General features: G+C 43.7%; 1 protein-coding gene across 4 annotated transcripts; it reads left to right on the top strand.

Annotated features, from left to right (window-relative positions):
- Nucleotides 1-952: 952 nt before the first annotated feature.
- Nucleotides 953-5,882, top strand: LOC121556197 (calcitonin-1). Of its 4 annotated transcripts, none has more exons than XM_041870100.2 (5): nt 1,511-2,111; nt 2,238-2,328; nt 3,065-3,199; nt 4,861-5,058; nt 5,323-5,882. In XM_041870100.2, the coding sequence occupies exons 1-4, from the start codon at nt 2,093-2,095 to the stop codon at nt 5,030-5,032; spliced, it is 417 nt and encodes a 138-aa protein (XP_041726034.1). In that variant the 5' UTR covers nt 1,511-2,092; the 3' UTR covers nt 5,033-5,058; nt 5,323-5,882. The 4 variants fall into 4 exon arrangements, with proteins under 4 accessions (XP_041726035.1, XP_041726034.1, XP_041726033.1 ...); XM_041870099.2 differs by having other exon boundaries at nt 4,858-5,058; XM_041870101.2 differs by lacking the exons at nt 1,511-2,111; nt 4,861-5,058; nt 5,323-5,882 and adding exons at nt 953-1,502; nt 3,920-4,843.
- Nucleotides 5,883-13,218: the final 7,336 nt, after the last annotated feature.

Genomic DNA, 13,218 nt, shown 5'->3' with positions numbered 1-13,218 from the left:
TTCGGAAGTGGCAATACATTATAGTCAGGCAAGCCTGTAAGCCTACACAACCACAGTTTCCGACCTCTCCGGGAGCACCGAGTGGGGTGGAACCCGGCTCTGTCCAATTTCCCTGATTTAGTGGTTCCGTCATAGGCCCTGCACTCTGTTCAATAGCACTAAAAGCCTCATCCACACTAATGGGGTTCCTCCGTGACGCAAAAGAAGACTCTTGGGCAGGATGCTTTACGATACCTTACCCAATAATGTAAAGTAAGGGGAATAAGATGATGCCCAGAGACCAACAGCTCTGTAATTGGGTCTGAGATACTGGGCCGAATATTGTCAGCCACACCATCGATTCCCTGAAAAGAGCAGTTCACTGAGGAGTCAGTGTGCTGTATGGGGAAGGGGGTGGGAATTCATTATGAAATATGAAGTATTGACTATATCATTGTTAGAAAAAAAACACAAGACATACATTTCACAGAGCTAGTTTAAATTGCCAATGTCTTTGAATTTATAATGTCTCAAATGTTACATATGTCATTAAAAAAATTATGTAGAAAAGGCCTAAGCATGCTGTATATTCGGATAATCTGGTAATTATGTTAATTTAAATGAAGCAACCTGACCAACTCAACAATTATGTTTCAATATTATAAATTAAAATATTATAACAGTTGTTATCAAGTAACCTAACTGAATGCATTGCCTCTTGCAAAAATTTATATTTTACATTAATATAACAACACATGGTTGTTGTCTGATAATTCTGTAGTACAGCATTTCCCATCTCCAGTCCTCCAGTACCCCCAACAGTACATATTTGTGTTGTGGCCCTGGACAAGAACACCTGATTGTACTTGTCAACTAATCATCAAGCCCTTGACAAGTTGAATCAGGTGTTTTTGTCCGGGGCTACAACAAAAATGTGTGCTGTTGGGGTACTGGAGGACCGGAGTTGGGAAAACAGCACGGTGTAGTACACTCAAAATGTATCTCAGGAGTTGGAGAGCTGCAATGTGTCTGTTTGTACAGTAGGTGGCTCTGCCAGCAAGTCCAATGAGGATGACTTATTCTCTTGATTCCTCAAAAACATAAAGCAATGGAACATTGTTGGGACCTTTAAAATATGTATAACTATTTTTGGATGATTTCAGTGTCTGCCTGTCTGATTTGGCCCTGTCCTCAATGCAAATTCTGATATCAAATGGTGCAAATGACTGGCAGGTTTTTGTGAATGGAGCACTTTGTGACAGAACAATGACGTCATTTGTGTTCTATCTCCTTTACTGGTTTGTGGTAACCGCTGTAGGGTATCTGATTGGCTAGCGGATGGGGCTGAATGCTCTGATTGGCTAAAATTAGATAATTAAACACCTACTCAGTCAATGCAGAAACCCAAGTGGTAGATATATAAGACAGGGCATTGTAGCAGGGTGCAACAGATTCACAAGTTGGTCCAAAACTTGAAGTACCTCAACTCATTCCATCTTCGTCCACGAGAACAATTAATCACGGTAAGTAGAGAATTTCAACCACTTTTCTGTGTACATGATGCATTGGGTTTGCATGGATGGGATGTCATTTCTGTGGCTATTAGATATTCTGCTAAATCTGCAGAAAGTGTTCCAGTGATGATAGAGGGGACAGAAATAAATGGTGTAGACTTTGCCTAGGCCGTTGACCCTCTGTGAGATGCTGTAGAGAAATGCAGTTCAGATGGCTTTTCAAGGGTAGATGAGGTGATTGTGAGAGGGTCGCTGGGTTTAGACTACAGCTCATTCCACTAATGCATGGGCTCCTGTGGGAGCTGCTGCTGGCTGGCTGGCTGATTGGCTGGGGCTCCAGCTCATAATCTAGATAGTATCACTTCCTTCTCAATGTCTGCTACTGCATCTCCAAGCCCAGCTCCTCTCTTCGGTTAGAGGGGAGCACTGAGACTAGATGGCTCACTCTGATAGCAGGGAAACAGGGACTTTGGTAGGACTGTCTCGTCACAGAAGGGAAGAGAATGCTTTGGGACAGGGAGAGTGAGATGGGGAGCTTCTTCACTCCCAGTAGAACAGTGAGATACCTGGATGGGTGGAGAAACTGAACTGAAACTGAGATGGATGGAGCTTACATGCGTAGGGACATACAAAGATGTTTGTTTTGATCAGGATGAAATGCTTGTTCAATTCTGCTTTGAGAGAAATTTGAATGTTTTTAAAGCCAAGTTTCTGTGGTTGTGGATGTAATGTGTTTTACCGCAGGGACCATGGTTATGATGAAGCTCTCTGCCCTCCTCTTTGCCTATTTCCTGGTCATTTGTCAGATGTACAGTTCACATGCAGCTCCCGCCAGGTGAGGATCAAAGCATGTTTTATACACTGCAATGTCCAGTCAGTCACTGAAATGTATGTATAGATTACAGTTCATTTATAGCAATCCCAAAAGGAAAGGGCATAGATCCATTGGGATACTTCTATCTTTCTATTAGTATTTGCTGTTATTTCATTGATAATTTTCTAAAGAGGTATCTTGGCAGCCATATAAATCTTATGCATGCTAATTTAGATTATTTCGTTTTCAGATAACACGATGTGATTACAGAAATCCATACATTACGTTACATTAAATGCCCTCTTTACAGTAATGTGATCCAATTGGATTACGATATCGTAATCTAATCAATCCGGTGACTCATAAAGCCATTCTATTTATAACTTCCTAACCACTTCCATCCATTTGGAAACAATCCAGCTTAATGCCACAGCAATAGGCTAAGATGATTGCTATTGCATGTAGAATATTTCCAAATGGTTGTAGAATGCATGGGTGTTCAATATTCCAGATAGAGAGACCTTGGTCACCATTCTTACTACAGTATTGATTTAGTCATAAAGCTCTAAGTTGGCTACCTGTCAGCTTTTTAAAAGGAACACTTTTAGAAGATTGTTTTGAGTTTGGCTGATATCCCTTAAAGCATGAGGCAATCGCTTTTAGCTGGAGCAAACTCACATAACCTACGTCATACTATTTTTAACCCAGTGCTGGTGCAGTTTCTGTCTGATCAACCTAATCGCCTATGTGTTTTCAGAACTGGTTTAGAGTCCATGACAGACCGAGTCACGCTAACTGACTATGAAGCCCGAAGGCTACTCAACGCCATCGTCAAGGAGTTTGTGCAAATGACTTCAGAGGAACTGGAGCAACAAGCCAATGAAGGAAATAGGTAGGTACAGCTCTCCTCATCTCCACAACTTGTTTTTAACAACATTCATTTTCATTTTCTCTAGGTTTACTTGGTTTATACTATATGGATGACACATTTTCCTATTATTCAAGAAAACATATAACCCGAAATGTCTTGTTAATATGTGGCCAGTCCTTTGCTGCCTCCTATAGCAGTCAGAGCTATGGGTATTTATTTAAAGACACAGAGGTATGGACATCTCCCAACCATCAACAGGGAAATCTATAGTTAAAACATATATTCTCTGTGATTATCTATGCATGGATTTTTGGAACACTTAATTTTTATGTATTCATTATTTAAGCATTGTTTATGAGAAAGCCTGTTGCGGAATGATAAATGATAAATGACCCTAAAGAATGGAAGAAAGCATGTGAATTAGTGCAAGAGGAATGGGATGCATGACAGCAGTTGTGCTGTTTGTTATAATTTAACTACGATGCTATAAACAGGATTGCCGCATGAGCCTAATTAACTGAGGGCATAATAGCTATAGACTATTTTCAATTGCCTGTGTTGGACTTGATAGCATGGCTCTAAAATGTTATTTCTTATATAAATGCAAGTAAAAACGGACTTTGAAATGCATGATGTTGGAATACAGTGTTATTACTGTAGCATGTGGATAACAGCAGGATGCATCTGCATGCCATGGTTACTATGAGCCTGTTTCTGCATGTTTGTCTCTCTCTCTAACAGCCTGGATAGACCCATGTCCAAGCGTTGCTCCAACCTCAGCACCTGTGTGCTGGGCAAACTGTCCCAAGAGCTGCACAAATTGCAGACATACCCCCGCACCAACACGGGAAGTGGCACGCCTGGCAAGAAACGCAGCCTGCCTGAGAGCAACCGCTATGCAAGCTATGGAGACTCATATGATGAAATCTGAGTGGCCCTTCCCTCCATCAGCCCTAGTTAACCTGACCCCTCTGTTCTGTTCCATCCTAGCCTGATGATTGCTGATGCATGTGGATCTTGCTTGCTTGACTGACTGCAGAGAAACCTTGATGTCCCGCAATGTCCCTACTCTCTTTTTCTTTTGTTAAAATCCCCTTTTTTGACAGAGAATAAGATACATAAGTACAAAGCAGAGTCCAATCCTTTAGATTTAGAAAGTGAATAATAATCGAGTTACACTTCTCCATCTTAAGGTGTATGATATCCCTTTATTATACAGATCATTCACAATATATTACAATTGTTAATCAAATCAAAAATCTTAATCAATGCTTCTTTCAACCGTGACTAGGTTTCTTGTTTAATAAACATATTTTTTATACCAGAACATATTTTCCTTCTTAATTATTCAAGTGAAACAACGCCAATTTAACATCTTTAATAGTTCACAACAGTTTGAACAATATTGGTGAAGCCCCAATGTATTTGCTATGTAAATGTAAATTCACAATACATTTGAGGTAAGTTGAATGACTAATTTGAGCTGAATCTCATTGTTTAGATCTCTGAATGTGTGAATGTCTTCATTTTAAATTTGATGATATATATTATACATTTTCTCCAGCAAACAGTAATTTATTACCTTGTACTTTTTATTGTAATTTATACATTTTGTATCTTTGTAATAAATCCTGAATTTAGGAGAGGTATGTATGACCTGTCCTTTCTCTTCCTAAAAGCAGCGTTACAGCACAGAAGCGTGCGTGCAATACTGCCACATGTGCCACCCACCGCCTGGCTGACTTCCTGAACAGATCAGGAGGAATGGGCAACAGCAACTTCGTCCCAACCAACGTGGGCGCCAAGGCGTTCGGACGACGAAGGAGAGACAGCCGCATGACAGCACCTATGTGAATGTGTCAACAGGCCTCAGGGATATGGTATGACAACATTCTACACTTCTCTCTCTTCCCACTGCTGTGCCTCTGACTGTCAACCTCTGTCTGTCTCTACTGTATCTCTAATGCTCTTTCCCCAGCCTCTGTCTTTCCACATCGATTCTACTTCAGTACTCTTCAGATAGTCTCTTTGTAACGTTGCCGGCCTTCAAATTTGGTCTGTGTCTTATGGATGACAAGTTGGGAGTAAGAGTTCAGTAGAAAGGAGGATAACCAGTCATTTCCTTCCATTCTCTCTCCCTGCAGAGTATTAGCACTCCAGTGAGACAACAATACATCATGTCCTGAACCAACTACAGACAACTGAAAATGACAACTCTTCACTGTTAAAAAAAACAGCCTTCAAACTACAGGACTAATTTCCTGCATACCTCTTGCATACTCTGTGTTAACGATATTCATTTCTGCTCTATGACCATGAGGAGATAAAACAACCTAGAAAACATTACAACAAAAAATAAAGAACAAACTTCGGTTATGTCTATTTTCACCAGATCATTACTCTATACAAGCCAGTTGGAAGTGAGAATGGCCTTATTGGTTCTTTCCCGTTTTGGCTTAGAGCACATGTACAGTTTGACCCTGAGTCCCCACCCCTCCTCTCTCCTGGGGCAGAGACTACATTCAAGCTCTGCCCCCACAAGCTTCCCTGACCATGGCTGTGTCTTGTGCCTTGATGTAGACCACCTCTTTACATTTCATTAATTGTACAGTATGTTTAAAGAGTGAAAGGAAAAAGATCAAAGAATCTAAATATTGTAACAATTGTGAATCTAAGCAAGATTAAAATGTATTTTAGATACATATGGGTCGGAGTCCTTGTTTTATTCTGCAATGATCTATCTAAGCCCTTAGATCGCAATATCTACTAAGCTAACATATGTAATTGTTTTAAGACGGTCATAAAATTGATCATTTAGCCATTTGATTTTGAATTTTAGGACCCTGTGGGTATAAAAAAAAAAAAATTTTTTTTTTTAATGATTTGATGAAACATTGAATTTGGTATTTACTGCTATAGGCCATACAAACACATTGAATAACACATTTGTATATGGCAAAACAGACAGTCAAAAAAGAAATCATAAGGAATAAGGTTTTGAAGTGTCTGTCCTATATCTGGCAATCTGGTCATGTTATTAGTGGCACATTTTGCCATTTTTACAGCCCGGTATTGGGTTACCTTCAGATGACTCCCCAGAAGCTTGTGTGCTTCGTAGAGCAGAACAACCAACACTTTCGTGTTCGTTTAGTTTGTAGCTCCGACTGTTCGGTCCGGACAGTCAGTTTTGTGAGAAAACCTCTTCGAAATGAGGATGTCCGCAACAGAGAGTTCAGACGACTGCTGTAAAGCTTGTGGATGGTATACGACATTTAACATTCCCAACATGAGCAGTTTCTTATGGTACATGACACTTAACATTACCAACATGAGCAGTTTCTTATGGTACATGACACTTAACATTACCAACATTTACAACGTATCATACTGTATATGTTCAGATCGTCAACATAGCCTTGATCACAATGCAGTGTTCCACATTATATTCCAAAATATTCTTTAATTGAATTTGACCTAATGGTTAAAGAACAAACATCATGCATTTATCCACATTTAAGAAAAGGTATAGAGTATTTATACACTGATATTTCCAGGACAAAAGCAAAAGGCTATTTTAGATACCACAACCACATCCAGGACCATATTGATATTGTTTACTCATTCTTACTCCCTAAACACAACATATGAGTACCAGCGATACAGAGAACGTAGTCTATACCAAACATTATAGTTGTATTCTCCATTGAACATATAAAGACATACTTTTTTCATATTTCATACTGATGTCACCAATAACATGTTAATTGGTTTCAGATCAATAATGACTTTAATAATTGCACATACAGTATAGGTACATATGTTTCAGTAACATAGGCCTATACGTGTGATTTTACACTAGTCTGTGAGTTAGGTATACTGATCTAGAGTATTTTCAGTGTATTTCTGTAGCCAGGTCCACGCCAGCCCTGCCAATGGGATTTACACAGCATCTCCATTAGCTCTGCTTCCCCCCATTTAATCAAACACCCACATGATCTCTCCAAGATACTACACCCCACACAGCTATATCCCATGTCACAGAGCCACACCGCCCGCTGGGATAACTATTCTGTTATATATACATTTACCATGAATAAAGAATAAAGATATTTTCATAGCACAGTTATTTTATTGTTTCAGGTTTAATGCATATTCTCTGTCTGGGTGAATAAAAAGTGCAGTAGTTGACATTGTTAATAATATTTCAGAAATAAAATGGGACTGAGCATAAAAGTAATGAAAAGCTTTGCTGGGATACATTAAACCAAATCGAGGGATGGAAAGAGGCTTACAATCCTTATCAATAGTAGAGCTTCCACATCAGAGTTGTGTATTGGCTTTGTGAGGCAGTGATTTGCATGTAAAATATATTTTGTGGTAAAGATGGCGACAGTTATTCTGACCTCTTGTCAGCAGATTACAGACACAACTCACAAGGCCCACATGATATTTCCTTATTAGCTCCTTTGTGCTTTGTTAAAGGCAGTGGGTCTCCTGGGTCTCTGTGAAGACAGTCTGAGCTGCAGAGCTTCACGCCTGCTTGTCTTCCCTAATTGACGTGTTTGTTCTCCCACTACTTTGACCTCTCTTTTCATCTCCTCTTCTGGGAGAGGAGACTCCAGTTTGTTTTCAGAAGTATCAATTCATTTCAACCCCCTAAGGAGGTCTGCTTAATAAGGCTGTGCTTTTTTTTACACCACCGAATGAATTGTATTATAGTAATGCTAACAGGTTTATCAGCTTTTAATATATCCAGTAGGGAATATTGTAGCATTGTCACGTTCGTTCATAGACGGGTCAGACCAAGGCGCAGCGTGATATGCATACATCTTTATTTTAAACTTAATAAACAACGACAAAACAATAAACCAACGAAACGTATGCTCCCCAATCAGAGACAACGAGCGACAGCTGCCTCTGATTGGGAAACACACCCGGCCAAACATAGAACTACAAAACCTAGATCACAAACATAGAAAATACAACATAGAAAATCACACCCTGACTCAACAAATAAGAGTCCCCAGAGTCAGGGCGTGACAAGCTCCGTCTCCGGGCTCCGGGCGTGACAACGACCTATTCTCCGCCTCCCTGTTAATCCCCTGGTCTGGTCTGGACCTCGGCGCGCTGCTTCCCCTCTCCTTCCTCCCACTATACTCCAAGCCCTGTCTGGACCCTGGTGTGGGAGACCCCGAACCTGGAGAGGGGCTGACGTCTGGGTCTGGACTGGAGCCGCTGACCGGAGCTGGACCGGGCACCGGTGGAGCGGACTGCTCAGGCTCCGGACTGGAGCCGCTGACCGGAGCTGGACTGGGCACCGGTGGAGCAGACTACTCTGGCTCCGGAGTGGAGCCGCTGACCGGATCTGGACTTGACCCCGGTGGAGTGGACTGCTCTGGCTCCGGAGTAGAGCAGCTGACCGGAGCTGGATCAGGCACCGGTGAAGCGGACTGCTCTGGCTCCGGACTGGAGCAGCTGACCGGAGCTGGATCAGGCACCGGTGGAGCGGACTACTCTGGCTCCGGACTGGAGCTGCTGACTGGTGCCGGACCAGGCACCTGTGGAACGGGCACGGGCCATGCCGGACTGGACACACACACCACTGGTCTGGTGCGAGGAGCAGGCACGGGCCGAACCGGACTAGGAACATGCACCACTGGCTTGGTGCGAGGAGCAGGAATGGGCCGGGCCGGACTGGCGACGCGCACCACTAGGTTGGTGCGAGGAGCGGGAACAGGCCGGGCCGGACTGGCGACGCGCACCAATGGCTTGGTGTGAGGAGCAGGAACAGGCCGGGCCGGGCTGGCGACGCGCACCACTGGCTTGGTGCGAGGAGCAGGAACAGGCCGGGCCGGGCTGGGAACACGCACCACTGGCTTGGTGCGAGGAGCAGGAACAGGCCGGGCCGGGCTGGCGACGCGCACCACTGGCTTGGTGCGAGGAGCGGGAACAGGCCGGGACGGACTGGCGACGCGCACCACTGGCTTGGTGCAAGGAGCGGGAACAGGCCGGGACGGACTAGCGACGCGCACCACTGGCTTGGTGCGAGGAGCAGGAACAGGCCGGGCCGGGTTGGCGACGCGCACCACTGGCTTGGTGCGAGGAGCAGGAACAGGCCGGGCCGGGCTGGGAACACGCACCATTGGTTTGGTGCGAGTAGCAGGAACAGGCCGGGCCGGGCTGGCGACGCGCACCACTGGCTTGGTGCGAGGAGCAGGAACAGGCCGGGCCGGACTGGGAACACGCACCACTGGCTTGGTGCGAGGAGCAGGAACGGGCCGTACCGGACTGGGAACACGCACCACTGGTTTGGTGCGGGGAGCAGGCACGGGCCGTACCGGACTGTGGAGGCGGACTGGAGGTCTGAAGCGGAGAGCTGGCACAACCCGTCCTGGCTGGATGCCTACTTCTGCACAGTATGTGTGAGGCATTAGCACAGGATGCACAGGGCTGTGCACGTGCACTGGCGATACAGTACGTAGAACCGGCGCAGGATATGCGGGACCGAGGAGGCGTACTGGAGACCAGGAGCGTTGAGCCGGCACACCCCGTCCTGGCTGGATGCCCATCTTCGCACAGCACGTGCGTGGTGCTAGCACAGGACGTACAGGACTGTGCCGGCACACTGGTGACACAGTACGTAGCTCCGCATAACACCCAGTCACACGCTTCCTTTCGTGAGTACGGGGAGTTGGCTCTGCTCTAACACTAGGCTTCTTCCTCAACCGGCGTCCTCTGTGTTGCCGTTGCTCCTCTCCTGCCTGGGCATCTACCTTCGCCCATGGTCCTTTCCCCACAAATATCTCCTCCCACGACCACATCTTCCCCACCTGTGTCCAGGGTGTCCGGTCCTCCTGGGCACGCTGCTTGGTCCGTGTTTGGGTGGGATCTTCTGTCACGTTCGTTCATAGACGGGTCAGACCAAGGCGCAGCGTGATATGCATACATGTTTATTTTAAACTTAATAAACAACGACAAAACAATAAACCAACGAAACGTGACGTCCAAAGGTAACACACAACAAACCTCACACGGAACAAGATCCCACAACACCTAATTGCCAATAGGCTGCCTAAGTATGCTCCCCAATCAGAGACAACGAGCGACAGCTGCCTCTGATTGGGAAACACACCCGGCCAAACATAGAACTACAAAACCTAGATCACAAACATAGAAAATACAACATAGAAAATCACACCCTGACTCAACAAATAAGAGTCCCCAGAGTCAGGGCGTGACAAGCATGGCATTAGAGCTAGCAAAGCTGTTGATTTGTATGAACTACATGTATCTGTATCATGGATAATACTACAGTACATGGAAGTTGTATATGGATGTATGCTGACCTGTGCATTGTGTTGCGTTGGAGTCCTGTGCAGAATGTACGTCATATACAACACACAGTGCATACTATAGGTCTGTTTTCCCGTCATCTGTATTACAAATAGCTCTCATTCTGTGTTTCATCATTCTCCCATAATCATAATCTTCTGCAACAACAACAGCCATCACAGGTGTTGTCCTTACTTCACCCTGGTGGTGAAATGTATCCCATCCAGGGAGCTGAGGCTTTGTTGATTAACCTGGCTGCTCTCATATCATAGTAGTGACTCAGTTCATAATATGACTCTGCTTCATCTCTAATGCCCCATCTATCCCTCCATCCCTCCATCCCTCTATCCCTCCATCCCTCCATCCCTCTAGCCCTCCATCCCTCCATCCCTCCATCCCTCCATTATTCCATCCCTTCAACCCTCCATTCCTCTATTCCTCATATTTCTATAGTTTTATAGGTTATTGTGCTGCAGATGCTTTACCACCTCCGCTTCCATTATAATTTGTCAGCTGACAGTCAACAGGTCCTAACTGTTTCAGGGATGAATTCCTCTATATCTATGTAATGGCTTGTATCCTCATTTATCGGGGTAATTCATGTGCAACTATCATCTTTCTTTCTCATTGAGCTCATCTTAGCCATGAAATAGAGCTCATCTCATTGATCTCATCTCTGTTCCTCTGAGGTAACCATCCCATCCCATTTGATGGTGCTGCCTCATATGAGGGATGCCTTTTCTCTAACAAAATATGGTTTTGACAACCTAGGCTTTGGATTGAACGTGGCCGACTAAATATATAATGCAACATGATGCTTGCTATATCAATCCATGGTGTCTACTGAGAAATAGGAACAATCCTTGGCATCAAACATGATTCAACAGCACAATCCGGAACCAATGTCAACAGGATCTCTTCTCACTTTTTTATCGCTACAGGATAGTGTTGAGGTGATTTATTTATTTCCCTCAGTTATACAATCAGACATATACAGAACTGATACCTGGAGACTTTTACCTCACAAATATTACAACACAGTTGGAATATGACTACAGGTATGTTAACTGTGACAGCAGCTTCAAGATGCATACTGTCATTGTAGACAATCGGTAACGTCACTGAGGCATTGACTCACAGGAGAGTGGAATGGACACAGAAACAGTTCTGCAATTATAATACTTTTTTTAATGTTCCTTTATTATTTTCCCCTAACCCTACCACCCCTCCCCTAATTGGAGGAAACTAATGGACAACAACACTTAGGCTTCTACTTCCAGCTTATACATACTGTACTATATACATTTTACGGACACAGTATATTTTACATTAGTTATCTTTTGTTTGTTTTTAGTCCCACCCTTCAGCTACCCTCAACCCCTCCCCTCAAATCTCTGAACGCCATCCAGTTTTGATTTCTATTTGCCATATATTTTTCACTAAAGTTCTGAACATTTCTATTCTCATAGTTTCTACAGATTGTAAATTAAACATTTTTGCAAAGAGTATTATTATATTATTGATCGATTGACTATGACTTTTCAAATCACCCAGCAGTTGTCAGGAGGTCAGTGTGATGTGGTAGGACGAAGTCAGGCGCAGGACACAGAGCTAATCGAAAACGTACTTTACTCATAGGTAACGTAAAAAACATAACCTCTACGCAGGGAGGAACAAACCCGCTCACCAGACGACAACCAAACATGAACAAACACGCACAAAACACAGTGGGAGCCAGAGGGTTAAATAGGGAAGAAATCAATACATAATGGGAACCAGGTGTGAACAATAAAGACAAAACAAGTAGAACACAGAAACATAGATCGGTAGCAGCTAGTACTCCGGCGACGACGAACGCCGAAGCCTGCCTGAGCAAGGAGGAGGAGCAGCCTCGGCTGAATCCGTGACAGCAGTGCTATTTGCAGAGTTAGCTCCAGGTAAATGTTGCAATTCTTCAGCCATTCCTGAACCTGCGACCAAAAACAAGCTACATATGGACAGTACCAAAACTGATTCTGTCTCTTCACAGCAAAATCTGCAGAGCTGGGATGGTTGTATCCCCCATATATATAACATTCTATTGGTTGCAAGAATTTTGTATAATAATTGTAATTGAAAAACTCGTAAGTTTTGAATTAGCTGTTGTTTTGCGTATCAGTTCATAAACCATGTGCCATGGAATCGGTACAGTGCTGCAACTTTTTAGAGTTATGGGTAAACACTTTTTGAGAAGATGTATGTCGAGGCCTGGTACCTTTTACATCCACAAAGACATATGACACGTTAGCTAGCTGGATATACTGTGATTGGTTGTCTTTGAGGCTAGAAAGATGAGGGTGGACATGCATTGAGACAAGCAGAAGCTGCCTCTACTGTCTGTTATAGTGTACACACCTTACACTTATGCAGAGACATTTCCATTATTCCATTATTGTGAGCACAATGCTAAAGTCTAATATTATCAGTCATTACACAGACAAGAAAATAATATTATTTTCACCCAAATTTGAGGCTATGGGATCTGGAACCATGGTGCTTCTGGAGTCTTGATTGAAATCGACTCAGTAGTTTGAATCTGAGTGTAAAAGTTTATCTACGATGCACAAGTCAGTGAGTAAGTCAACACGCAAATCAGAGCACCAAATCAGAGCACCAAATCAGAGCACCAGAAATGGAGGAACATTACCTGAGTATTCTGGAATTATAGA

Source organism: Coregonus clupeaformis, unplaced genomic scaffold (genome assembly GCF_020615455.1).
Source record: "Coregonus clupeaformis isolate EN_2021a unplaced genomic scaffold, ASM2061545v1 scaf0562, whole genome shotgun sequence".
In the NCBI taxonomy this organism is placed as follows: Eukaryota; Metazoa; Chordata; class Actinopteri; order Salmoniformes; family Salmonidae; genus Coregonus; species Coregonus clupeaformis.
The sequence above is the reverse complement of the archived record's forward strand: the minus strand, read 5'-3'. Positions and strand labels throughout refer to the sequence as shown.